At 37.5% G+C, this 14,437-nt stretch overlaps 1 protein-coding gene across 5 annotated transcripts in view; it reads right to left on the bottom strand.

The window, feature by feature from the left end:
• Nucleotides 1-14,437, bottom strand: part of LOC118404271 (solute carrier organic anion transporter family member 5A1-like) — a 29,357-nt gene that overhangs the window by 13,379 nt on the left and 1,541 nt on the right. For 2 of the 5 annotated variants that reach the window (XM_035803331.1, XM_035803336.1), the window contains exons 2-3: nucleotides 1,672-2,573; nucleotides 709-1,047 (exon numbers count right to left, since the gene is read on the bottom strand). In XM_035803331.1, the coding sequence (XP_035659224.1) occupies nucleotides 709-1,047; nucleotides 1,672-2,416 (1,084 nt within the window). In that variant the 5' untranslated portion in view covers nucleotides 2,417-2,573. Of the gene's footprint in view, nucleotides 1-708; nucleotides 1,048-1,671; nucleotides 2,574-7,252; nucleotides 7,271-10,216; nucleotides 10,336-12,153; nucleotides 12,267-14,437 lie in introns of those variants that run through there. The other 3 variants (XM_035803332.1, XM_035803333.1, XM_035803335.1) reach the window with 3 other exon arrangements.

The following is a 14,437-nucleotide window of genomic DNA, read 5'->3' as shown; positions in this document are numbered from 1 at the left end:
GCATAATACACTTTTCTCACGCGGCGGCCATGATAGATCGAAGACGAGGTCAGTGAGGCAAACAGACAAAACTTATTTCTAAAATCAGCTGCCATTTAGTTTTCACCCAAACCACACAACTTTTCACAATATAAGATCAAATAATAAGTATTATAGATATAAAAGATATAGCAATTTAGAGTAGCGTAGACGGATCCCATAGTCTCAAGAGATGCAAAATAAAAACATAATAATGCAAATATTTGATGGACATGCAGCCATTTTCTTATTGGTCTATTTCCTAATTGCCAGGCTATCTTTGGTTGAACTGCTAATTATGATGGACAGTCTTTTGTTTGCCTCATTGAACTCGTTTTAGATCTATCATGGCTGCCGCGTGAGAAAGGTGTATAGCATGCTGTAGACCCTGTTATACAAAATAGGGACAAAAACTTTTCACAAGTTTACACTGCCAGATGGTACGTTAGCTTTTCATTTTCAACATTTTATTTTAAGTTCATGCATAAATTTTGGCCTTTTTGCTTCATGGACACACTTCTTTAAGTTTCATTGTTCAAAATATTGATGAAAATAGCCCATGATAGCCGAGAGTAAACTACGCTTTTTTCCTCTTTCAAAAATACTGCTTTGGAAAATGCAGTTTGGAAAAAGCTTAGCCCTTGTATTTACAACTGTTACCACAATTAGTTTCTTTTTTCTCATACTTACTGCGAAGCTGTTCCTCGAGTTGTTCCATCCTTTCCCTTTTTGACAACTCCAGATTGCTCTCGCTGATCGCTGTAGACTCCAACACCTCGTTTCCTTGTTCCGGACTTTCCGGTTTTGCAAGCGACCGCGGGAAAACGAAAATGGGGAGCGCCAGCACCAGGATGCAGCTTCCGCAGAGAAGGAACCCGCCCCACCAGCAGCCGACCCAGCGTGGGTCGCTAGGGGAGATCTGGAGCAGGTCCATGTTCACGGTCGTGTTGTCCACGTAGATGTTCAGGAAGACAGAGCCCAGGAGAAATCCCAGCGCTGGGGCGAGCGCGCCCGTGGCGTATAGCATTCCTGTAAAAGTTAGGAGAAGTTTTGAAGGTATTCCCTTAGCTGCAGTTGCAGTGGCTTAACCAACCCCTTTCCCTCTATACCTCCTTTTACCCGGACCCCAACCAAAGTCGAGTACCCATTTCTACATTGTACATCTGGGTGGAGTGAGGAAAGTTGTCAAGAGTACATGCTTTTCCTATTAGAGCACAATATCGGTAGCACGACAGGATGGAAACAAAATAGCATCAATGTTAAAAGTGATTTTTGTGTCATATCAGGAGAAAATGCAGGTGGAAGGGAATGATAGCACTTTTTAGAAAGAGTTCCAAAACCTGTATTTCTTTATTTCTTTTTTATTTACAGCCCTCCATTCTAGGAATTTACATGATATTCATGACAGAAAACTGCAAATGAGATGCCTGATGCAAGTTGCAACCAAATAAAGGTATTAAGTCAAAATAACTGTAGGTCTGACTCTGTCTGTAGAAGATGGTTCTGATAAAGTTTCATCTTTTTTTTTTAGAATGATAAAATTTGATCCCCCAACTTTGACGCATTAGTTATAACATACCCACAATGTATCTTTCTGCAGATAAGCACTTTAGTAGATGTAAACAGGCTGACTAATGATCACAATTATCTTACCAATGTACAAAGAAGAGTTTTCCCTTGACACGTGGTCGTCGATGTAACTCGTCCCAAGCGTCAGCACGGGTGTCGCGCCCATTCCGATCAGGATTTCTGCGAAGATCAGTATGATGTAGAGCGAGTTCTCCAGCCTGTCCCGACAAACCTCCTCGTCTTCGATTGGTTCCGCCGAGGTGTGGTTATCCGTCCACTTCCCGTTATTGCACAAGTTTCCATCCGAATAGTTATGCGTGAGCGTGACGCGATATTGCGCAGACATGAAGTGCGGCAGCGCGCAGATGAATGAACCAATCGCAGTCACGATGCTGCCCCACGCGATGATCTTTGGTCGATGGGACTTCCCTCCGAAATAGCTAACAAACGACACGGCTATAAGGCTTCCGATCTCGTATCCGCTCACGATCAGGCCTGCTGACGTGCTTTGGAGTTCGAATCTCTTTTCTATGGTGGTCACGACGCTGTTGATGTACCCAGAGACCAGAATTCCCTGAGAGAGGATTAGCAAGCAGAGGAAGAGGATGAAGGACTTGATTGTCGGTTCGTGCGGCAGACCCAGCCGCCATCTTGAGCTCTTCTGTAATGACGGCGCGAGCGGTAGCGTTGATGCAGCCTCCTCGAATGTCGTATTATTGCTAGGTGAGCCTTGCGGCGGCAACTGCGGACCTTGTTCATCGTAACTCACCATCGATATGTCAACCTTTTCGGGAGCTGACAATGTATCGAGGTTGTTCAAACGATTCATTGCGATGGTTGCTAGGTGGACTGAAAGCTATGATGACCTGTTGTTATGGAGGCGATGGTTGCTATGGTGACAGTTGCTAAGGCACCAGGTCGCTATGGGAACAGTTTCCTGAGGTTGGAGTGTGGGATATGCATAGTAAAGGCACTGGTATCATCACCTAGAAGTGGACAGATAAAAATAAAATGTCAAAACTCGTCTGTGATTTTTAGTGGACTATTACTTAGCACACCTGTGTTGCCCAAGGGCTATGGAAACAGTGGCACCATCCTATACACTAAAAAGCATGGAAATGATTGCAAGTTTCTAATGTTCAGGGTTAGGCTCACGTGAGAACAAAATGTCCGTCACAGCATTTTAAACAATGTAATCAGTCACGAAACAACTTTGACCACCTGTTTTCGGTAGGCAAACAAAAAAGGAAGTCAGTACACATTTTCTGCCTTTTATCTGCGTAATCTACAAATGGCATGCTAAAAGCAACTGTGTTTGTTAGATTTAACATTCTTTCCCCCTACATTTTCTGCACACGGCAAAACCAACATATTTCCTTGCGCTTGGTTCTCAACATTTAGAAACAGTTAGCTGGAAGAAAACTTGACTCTAGTATAAGTGAATACCCAGTAGATTACACAGGGGACCGAAAAAATCTTGTCTATGTGGACAGGTGGTCACTATAGACAGCATGCTTAAATATTTGCTTGTGTCAATAGAAAAACAATCAAAGGGACCATCAAATAGTGGCCACAATGGCCCATTGGTTACTTGGATCTACTACATTTCACTGTATGTCAACTCTCTGAAACTAATTTGAGTTCCTATGGACAAGAAATCCCTCTCAGAGTCTCAGACTCAGTTTTCATGCAATTTTCTTCCAGTTCATATCCATCTTTCAAAAATCTTACTGTGAACCAACAAGTCTAATTGGTAAGGCCTATGCACTGCAAACCACCAGTTTCTAAGGAAATCAAACAAAGAGCCACCAGAGATCAAACACATTAAACAAACCTTCTGGGATTGATCCAAGGGATTTCCCACCACCATTTTCTTAGAATACTCACTATGCAGGTGTTGCCCAACTCTACTATTTATGGAGTAATTGTTGACTTAAGTAGGGTGTGGCAAAGATTTCAGTAGTAGGTATGCCTGGTCTGTCTCCAGCTTTGAAATTGAAAAAAAGTTGTTGGGTAGCATAATACTGTAAATGCAGAAATGTTCGCGGTGGATTAATGTTCGCGGTTTTCGCGTTGGCCATTTCACCGCGAATTTAAAACCACCGCGAACATTTTTCTAGGACATTAAGATATTACAGTGCATGGTGCTACCGCGAAATTAAAACCACCACGAAAAGTCCTTTTTCCTGCTACCATGAAATTAAATCCCCGCGAACTTAAATGCATTTACTGGTACAGTATATTGTTAATTTTCATTGTTAGATCTGTCATTCCAAGCTTATAAGATTACATTTATATCAATTTCATTTTAGGAAGTTCAATTTTTTTTCATACTGACACGTCAAGATTTAAATATTCTATCCTTCCCAACAAGGAAATTTCCGTCTTGGGCACAGCCCTAAATCTACACACAAAGAAGGCTTAAAATAGTTCCAATACCTGACCTTAGCGGAAATCAGAAAATGCTGCTTGCACTGGGCAAATTTACAAAGCACTTGTGGCATAAGACAAATTACATAACAGTTATTACAAAAGTCCAATATATTGATGACGGCACAAGATGGCAAAAGTCAGATGTAGGAAATAGAGTTCAATATATATTTTCAATATGCTATTCATTCACATAACATGTAATATGAATAAAACCTGAATTACATATCTAATGAACTAAATTTAGAATTAAACAAGGCATGCAAGAAAAAATATTTTACGAAATGTCAAAATCTTATGAAATCTTGGAACTCCTGTTATAGAAATTAAAAAATGACAAAACATACTTGTCAAGTCATAAAATATTACTCTTAGATAGGACAGTTATCGATGTACACTATATATAGTCATTTGAGGTCAGTGGCCTTTGGGCTTAAATTTGCCTTGGCAAATAAAAGCTTTAAATCAAAAATTAATTATTCATTGAATAAAGCCAGTAACTTCCAACTGTCTACAAAGACAAATAAATCTTAACAAAGGATGAAGGCTAACCACCTAGTCATGTAATATTATCTTAATTACTTATTGTTTCTGCTGGTGTGTTCTTTTAATTTCTTCTTTTTCCGGGAGTCAATTAGAGAACTGTGTTAGGATATTAGCTGTATATTGAAAATACGAGCAATTTTTTTACTCGCATACAATATTGTAAGCCGAGACTATAATGGTAATGGTATAGCATGATACATAGTTATGTTCCAACATTTGGAAAACATATCACAGATATCACAGATCATATAACCAAGAACTGGTAAAAAATCCAAGATATAGTTTTTGTTTTTTACTCACAAACAATTCTATAGGGCATGCCTAATGGTGTAGCATTGTGTGTGAGTAGCTTGACAAAAGGTTACGGGGAAAAAAATTCTGTATTTCTGCAAAAATGCTGCCTTTCTAGTATGAGCTTACATGCTACATACTACAAATGTAGTACATGTATATCAATGTAAAACATAAATGATCTATTTGAGAACTTCAGAAATTATACTAGGTGTTAAATTTTTGTATGTAAGAACCCAATACACTTCGTTATCCACAAGAATATTGTGACCTGAGTGTGCTTAATTGAAAACGCAAGCCAAATTGCACTTTCACTTGCTAAATGAAAAATGTATCATGTTTCACCTTAGTTGAGGATGACTGTTCAACCTTTAGAATATTTACTTGTAACTATCAGCTTCATATTAAACATGTCAGCATTGAAAATTACAATGGACAAAATCAATATGTAACATATGTTACCCTTCAACATACTGACAATGCACATAATATAGCACGACATCAAAGGCTACACTTTAGCAAAGAAGTCGTGTATCAATTTTTGTATATCTACTAGTAAATATTATGCAAATGTTGTTGTATTTTGGATATTCCTGTAAAAGAATGCTACATGGATCAGGGCTCGAAATTCATTTTTGGGATTAGGTGCACTGGTGCACCCAGCTTAAAAAATGGGTGCACCAAAAAAAATTTGGGTGCACCACTTGGACTTGAATTTATTTAGAATGTCAGAAAACCTAATAAAAAAAACTTAGTTTCATGCTATCAAATTCTTAAACAAGTACCATGACAGACATTTTTATTATCTTTCTAACACTTAGATGTCAAGAATATGATGTATGCTAGTATACTTTGATATCTTTACCTACATAAACCCAAGAAAATATTTGGGTGCACCCTGTGCACCCACAGAAAATAATTGGGTGCACAGCTCCAATGTTGGGTGCACCTGTGTATACACCGTCAAACATATAACTGACCATTCATTTGCAAGGGACTTGAACAAGTTGAAGAAAATGATCACAGTAGACATGTCACTTATAATATTTAGACAGTCATTCTAATGCTTAGGTCAATAGGGGAAAATACAAATTGCGAATGCCTTTAAGTTAGTTTCAGTTTATGGTGATTTAATTTTGTGGTGAGGTGAAAGTGGCAAATTCGAGGTGGCCTTATATGAACTGTACGTTTGTGATAGATCTTATTATAAGTCATTGCAATATACTGCAAACAAAAATAGCCTGGTATCCAGCCGTGTTACAGCTCCCGAGTCTGTCCTCTTCGCAAATACGAATGTATAATACCGCTGGATACCAGGCTAAGCAAAAAAGCAAAGGACACACAAGTTGAAGCTACATGGGAGTCAATATGGGAGACAAGTTGAAGGATTCAACAAAAAGTATGATATGATATCTTATGCAATGTGCACGTTATCTAAATTAAAAGGTTTTCTTTTACCCTGCTTGGCCAGTGAAATTCTGTCTAAAACTCAGACTCTCTTTTTTAAGAATTGGTCGTACTTTCTATCAGAAAAAAATGTCTCTTATACTACTAGTCTTAGTTACGATTTTCAAGTGATTACTCATCACATTTGAATATGCTCCAGTTGTGTAAGCAGCTTATGTGCTCTACCACAAGTAAAACTGTAGTTAACAATGATAAGGAGGGTTATCTTAAGACTGGTCGGACTAGGTCTGTAGAACTAGAAGGCTCATGTTACCATTTAATAATTACAATGTTCTGGAACAAAATAGTATAGTGTAGTCTCTAGCAGAACTCGGGATCGGGTGTGAAAAATGGGTAGAAATGGAACAAATAGAGGAGTAAGCCGGCCAGAGGAATATACCCGGCCAGGGAACAGCACGCGATCCACGGATCGCGAGCTGTTCCCTGGCCGGTTATATTCCTCTCTATTTGTTCCATTTCTACGATTTTCCAGCGATCCGGAGTCTGGTAGAGACTACGTACTAGTATAGTGTATGTATCCAAGGATACAAGATTGGTCAATATACTGTTACACTCAGCTGGGTAGTATAGATATTATAATACAATTTTGGAATAAATAATGGCAAAGTAATAAATGGAATATCATTATCAGGACTTGGCCATCCACCTACAAGTACAATCTAGAATTTACTGAAAGAAAGTGAAGACAAGCTACAATTTGCCAAGCTGCCAACAATGAACCTTAATCCTCTGAATACACACTACAAGCGTTAAGGTTACTAAGAAACGTACGTGCATGTATTTCTTCAGTGACCCTGAAGCTTAATACCACCATTATTACCACACCTTAGCTACCATGTTTTGGAAAAACAAAAAAAATGTGCAACAAATTCCTTGCCAGCAACATGAACCTAATAGCTGCTATAAAAATCTAACAAGAATTTGTGCCTACCTTTACAATAGTCCTCTAACATCGATACATTGTTGGTACCGGTAACTGGCATTCATTGACAGTTTAAGTATGAAGCAATGTCCTTGTGTTTTTTAACCTGGATGATACCTTTCGAAACTGGGGGATACCTTGCATCAATTCTAAAAACTCTAACAATGCATACACAATAACATTTAACCTTGATAATGTTATACATGATTTTTAAAAAGCATTTGATGACAATATATACACATTGATGATTTTTCTATCCCAGGGAATGGTGAAATTGATGCAAAACACCCCTGTGCAGTAAGTGGTTTCATCCCATCTATCTACGATGACCTGTAGTGCAGGTTGACATGTGATGAAATATTAACAAGGCCCTGAACTGTGTCGGACAAAACGTTTCCGCAAAACATGGATCAACTCATTACGTTGCCATGGTAACGACGATGCCTCTACGTCAAAGCTAACCTATACCTTGAGACCCCCATGGGGGGGCGAAGTTGTCGGCATAGCAACATTGTCTTTTTTGCCAAAGTTCACATTAGGGTTTTATATCACAGAATGGTGAAAATAATCTAGCAAGAATTATAACCGTTACAATTATCATCAACGGATTCCAAGAAGTCAAGGCAAATTTGAGTGTGCAATGGCTTAACAATTAGGTACTGAATCTATTGCAAGTTTTAGTTTATAAATATTGTAACACCTTACACATAGTTTATTACTTTTATATGTCTTTCAAAAATTGTGGATTCTTTCCGGATACTAAATATTAGATGATACGTTACATGAGAAAGGTAAGGGTCAAATGAGGACATTAGAGTTCGAAACTCAACACCTCCATATAGGATATTCAGAATTCCCTGTATTTCTCATTTTATTATAGTTATTAATTATGCGAATAAGGTTTTGATTGACATAATACAAATAGGTGTCCATTAAACTCTATGGTGATTGCAAGCACAGGGAAAATATAAACATGTGGCTGCATTAATACAAAAGACATACATAAAATACAATACGACCATGTAAATTTCCTTCGACCACAGAAAAACAGTTATGTCTGATTAGCAACTACTTGTATCACCTCTGAACTCCACTTCCTGTCACTCCAGCAAGTCTGACCTCTGACCTCTCAATTCCTGCCACTCCACTGTGATACAAATAATTCTAAACACACAGGAACACAAACATACAGACATACCAAAGACAGTCCTACTAGTATATAAGTACCTCACCTCACCTCAGAGTCAATAACCAAGACGAAGGATAGAAAAACAAATAATTATCAACATCGAGATTTATAAAGTAACCATAAGCCTTAACTACATACACCCTGAAACAATGAAGTGAAATGGATGGATAATATTGATTTAGCTGGTGTGTTACGCCGAACGGCGGTTACACCGGCTATAGCTATATACTAGTAGATACAGATAAAGATACAGACACCATATATCCTTGATCACCCATTTCTTCTTTCAGGAAAAAATTCCTTTCTAACTTCCCCAGTTTGGAAAAGTGGAACGGTCCTAAGCATTGCATTAAATGCCAGGTGGTGCGTGCCACTAGTCCCAGGGGTGAGGAAAATTACTTCGACCTTGGCAGACAAATACAATAGCATTATTTGATATCTTCAATCTTCATCACTTTTGAACTTAACAAAGCTTATGAAAGGTTAATGATAAAAAATGGCCTTATATGTTTCCAGGCTGCTTGCAAATATACCTGACGTGTATATATACAGTAGTAAATTATGTTTTCCCTGGTGAGGGATAAACATAATGTTTTTGCTGCCATGTTCTTTTTTTTCTTTCTCTTCTTTTGTCAGCAGCCAATCAGAGCTTAGATTGGATATTAGCTGTTATTGTAAATATGAGCACTTTTTTCGTTCTAGCCAGGCTCAATTTTTCCATCCCCTAGATTTTGAAATTAAAGGAAGGCACGGTGGTTCAAAGGGGTCTAGGGGCATGCTCCGATTGCTCCCCCAATGAAAATTTTGAAATCTAGACCCTCTGAGTCTGAAATGCTATTTCCATTATGTTGTGGGGCAAATTTTGCTAGTAGATTCAACTTAGTTCAATCAATATCTTTACATGGCGATTTTTGTCCGTCACAGAGGACGGAATGGGCAAAATCTTTGTCTGTCCCCAGCGTTTAAAAATTTCGTCAAAGGACAGAAGGACACATGCTGGCTAGAACCCTGCTTTTAGATTTCAGAGCTATAACAACATAAAGATTTAAATGCTCCCTTCTCAAAATTTGTCCCTGGCATTTAAATTTTCATTGACTGTAACAGTTCAAGCTTGAAAAGCCTCTCCAAATTGGATCAAAGACCTTTACATCCATTGGTATGGCAAATGCATTAGGCCTTGTCACAACAAGTTGTCAAAATAAGTCAAGAAAGTGCTTAAGAACTTTTCAACAAGCCCCTTGGCAGCCACTAGACTTTCTATTGCAACCAGAAAAGCCCATTTTGCACAGCAGAGCAAACAAAAATACCACAACAAACACTGTCAGGAGGTGGTCTTGCAACCTAACAAGTCCAGGGCTCGAAATACCACCATAAGCAGGTTAGTGCAGGTAAAATTGGAGCTGTGCAAGTATTTCTGATGTCTACCTGCACCTAACCTGCACTGGTCCATGTACTGGGTTTTAAACATAAATGTCCTATGATGTACATGTAGGTGTATATGGATTATTATCAGACAGCTGCATTGACTGTTACCACCTATGAAGTATAAAAGAAAAAAAATAGCAATGGTTTCTGAACAATTCTAGTATGATCTATACTTCCTAAATTCAGAGTGGTGCAGGTAAAATTTGTCTGGTGCAGGTAATTTTCAATGTTACCTGCACCAGTGCAGGTATGCAGAAAAAGCATATTTATACACAGCGGCCGAGCAAAGAAAAATAAGTGAGAACACTGGTTGTATATCTTCTTTCTATAAATGGTTACCAACAAAACATTCTACCAACCTTGAAGAAGTGGGATTTGCAAATGTTCTTCAGTTGTGTAATACATGGTTGCTGCAGTGACTGACTGGCCCAAAGGTTTTTGTTGTTTGGCGATAAAACCACTCAAAAAAGTTCACTCTACTTGTCTGCCAGCCAATCAATCTGTTTTTTGACCTCTGACTTGCTGAAAAGCCCCTAATTGAAGTTGTTACTGTTTAGTTATCTTTTCTACTGTAAATTGTATTCAGCAGTAACTGACAACAAAGTCATTAATGTACAAGCCATGCATACTTCTCTTTGGACCACTTTTGCATACAAAATACTGGACAGAAAGCTAGAATAGATACCAGCATGAAGATATTACATTACACCTGAATATGCAGGTCACTCAAGCACTTTTCTTTTTTATGAGAACTGTTAAATTCCTCAAATTCAAAACATTTCTGCTGTATGATACATTTGATAATTCAAATTTTGAGTTGAAGATCAGTAGTACCTTTCTTCTTCCTGGGAGATAAACCTATTTTAGTATTCAACACATTCCAGCTTTTTTTACGTAACGGTTGCAAAGAAATCAAACAGGTGTTTTTCCACATGATAAATAGTGTTGTTTACAGTAAGCAAAGATGGTACCGTCTGTGCAAGGTACGACAATTATCAAGAATGGATGCCCTAAGGGTTTGGTGTGTGCACAGGTGAGTACTCTACAGGTGTGCACGAAGGCATCATGGTGAAATTATACTAACATCTGGTAGCATTGCCCCCTGTCATATGTTTGTGGTTTTGCAGCCTTAAAGTTTCATGTTTCAAAGTTCATTACTATAATCATAGCTTTGATCTTACTTTCTTAGTTACTATCTAAAACATTGTATTACTTGTCTATCTTCAAAAGCTGTCATGCACGATGCACTGACTTGAATAGGACATGTGAGCATAAATATGAACAAGAACTGAAGATTTCATTCCTGTGAAAAAAATTCAGAGTTGATGTGACTTTCTTGCTAATTCTCAATGCATGTACATGCATGTATTTTCTTCATTCATCCTATGGAACTTTGGACCCAGGTGAAACAACTTTTAAACTGGGCCATTAACTTAAAGCCTTGAAGCTTTCAATGCTGCATGTCTCATTAAGTTAAACCATTTTTTCCATCTTAACATCCTGCCAAAATTATTCATTGTACCCTGACTTGAAAGACCTGTATAATATATCTACCAAGGTGAACAAACATTACCTCCATTTTCATGGGGGTAAAAAAAAATGAAGTTGAAACAGCAAATAGTTCCCTCATTCTAAATACACTGTATAACAAAAGTACAAATTTTAATGACAGAGGCAATGCATTCTACTTCAGCAAAAATCATGATTCCTTGTTAAGCCATTTACCTTGTTCAACAGGTTTTAAATTGGTGCTAATTGCATCTTGTTACAAAACAAAGGTCCCTGTATATAAGACTGGTCAATTTAGAAATGGACCTGATTGGATAATTCTTCATATGCAAATTTGATTATAAAATGGAGGAAATCATGACAAAAGGAAACTTTGTCTCCAAGTTTCTGAAACCAAGGAAGTTAAATTTTTTTAACCTCCTTGCTGAAACACTGCCAGGTTCTCAACAGGATTTCTTCACAGTTTAGGAAAAACCTTACTAGAGGGTCTGCATGGGGGGTCCTGACAACAAGTTCTGCTAAATACGGGATGGCTGACTACCCTTTAGTTTATTTACGTTCAATTCACGAAGGCTACCAATGCTTTACGCTTCATCCCACTACGAATTACGTAAAATCAAATAGCTTCCCTACGAATTACGGGAAATTAAAAAGGCCTGCCTACGCCTTACGGAAAAGAGCATGCAGACCCTCTTACTAGCATGCATGAATGGCAAGCAGCACAGGCATGAGTATAATAGGAAGGTATAGGGGTATATCCTCTCTCTGAAAATCTTCATAAGCATACCTTCAACTTCCGAAACTCCAACGACAGTACCAAGTTGCCCGTATTTCATAAAAGGTAATAAAATACCACTAGTATGAATGCAACAAAGCACAAATTTTTGTCATGACCTAATACTTCAAAATTATTCATTAACAACGTGCGTAGGTAGCCAAGCAAGCTGCTTTCCTATTGGCTACCCGTTGCAGACGCAGCAAAACATTGTCCACTTCAACCGGACCCACGATAAGGAAACGCTGTTATGTCAAATACAACGCTTAGAATCACTCTCACATGACGGGGTAGGGAAGGGCAAAGTCCCTTTTAGTTTGAACAAACATTTCTCTAAATCTAAAAGTAGAAGTAGTAAAAACATATATTTCCTTTAATCGCTACATTTTCAATTTGTATATTAAAGCCCTATTAAACATATATACTATATTTTAAGCTGTAAGTGTTATAGAATGCAATTTCATTAATATTAATGAAAAACATTTTTTGGTCGTTGTGGTAAATGTTTAATTCTGTCTTCATACTGTAAATCTTTAAAATTTTGCAGTGGTTTTATTGTTGCAATTTTACTGACATTTCCACCAATTATTTACGATACTGAAATAAATTGGATTTATACAATTATAATGCACTGTCAACTTCTATACTACAAAATCATTTCAACTGCAAAAAAAAAAACACTTCAAAAGTTATTGAATTGACAGTAATACTATATGCATATAGTATTACTGGCAATTCAATGCACATGTATATCAAATTCCAAAGGCTCTTTAGAAGCCCATGCTTTGCTACCAGCATTCAGATACCACCCAAGTACCTTTTATTCTGGTTACGTGTCAAGTCACACGTTTACAAATATTTTACAGTAGGCACATTTGCTATGTGCAGTGGACTAAGACTGTACAAACGAAGGAAACAGTTGATGTGTTTAGATACGTCAGGTGCATTCAGACTTCGTCCATAGAGACTGACAGTTAGAAGTGTGGCTGTAAAAAGGACAAAAGAAACTAGCTTACCCAAGAATTTGTTGGACTGACGGCAAAGAAAAATTTTATGATTCAGTAGACAGTCATATATAGTTTTATATTTGTAATGGCAATCTTGTACATTATCTAGCTGCCCTATACGTTATACTAACCATAGCTGACTGTGATACATGTATTTGCAATGACTACATTGTCTTTAAATGATTTAACATGATGTGTTGTTTCATTCCTACATAAGCTGTCTGTCATGTGTTTTACCTGTCTCTACAGTTGAGAGGTATATACTGTAAATGCAGAAATGTTTGCAGTGGTTTTATGTTCGCTGTTTTTACAAGGCAGTGTTACAAAGAACTTACCTACCGCAAACACTTTTTGCCATTACAGTATGTGACTACAGTGTATGGCACTACCGCAAACCTAAAACCACCACGAACACTCCACTTTTCAACTAACGCGAAATTAAATCCCTGGGAACTTAAATGAATTTACCATAGTTTGTAAATTTTTAAGTGCCATGTAAGATGATGTAACTGTTCTCACAGCTGTATCAATGTTATGTTTACCAATCAACACACTTCAGTGTGTTATTATACGGCTAAAACATAATACCACCACGGAATTATAAGGGATCTCAAGAGAGTGTCAAATTTCACAACACATGTACAAGTTACAGTTTGTACTTATCTTGGCAATAAGCCTAATAGTCTTACAGGTCATTCTATAAAGCTTTGTATCATGTAGTATTGTATCCATTGAATAACTACATCCAAATTACAACTGTAATAATGCAGAGGTTTCACTTCTAGGACAAGAACTGAAGGTTTTCTTAGTATCATTGATAGGAGTCATACAAGAGACATATTTAAGATGTCATAAATTTGAGGTGGAGATGTGAAATTAACACCACCCCAAAATTTTCATGACCTAAAGTATACAACCTTATTTACTATACAATATATCTGAAACAATACACGGAACCATACACCCATATTCCTAGAACAATTTATAATTATTTTTGTCTCCCTTGAACTGTGTGACCCTCATGTCCAAATGTGGACATGCTAAACTCATTTGGCCTTCAGTGAACAAAAACAGTGACCTTTAAATGCTAAAATCCAGTTCCATTACAATATCAAGGATAGCTGCTAGTTAGGGGTACAAAAACCTGATAATTTCTTAGATAGATCAAGACTTTATAAGGAATAACAAATATCATAACAATCTATCCACCTCTTCATGAGTTACAAAAACATAGTGCTGTCCAACCACAAAGCTAAAAACACAGCTTTACATTCTAAAATGATACTCGA

This window comes from Branchiostoma floridae, chromosome 17 (assembly GCF_000003815.2).
Source record: "Branchiostoma floridae strain S238N-H82 chromosome 17, Bfl_VNyyK, whole genome shotgun sequence".
NCBI classification, from domain to species: Eukaryota; Metazoa; Chordata; class Leptocardii; order Amphioxiformes; family Branchiostomatidae; genus Branchiostoma; species Branchiostoma floridae.
Note: the sequence above shows the minus strand (reverse complement) of the source record. Positions and strands in the feature narration are given on the sequence as shown.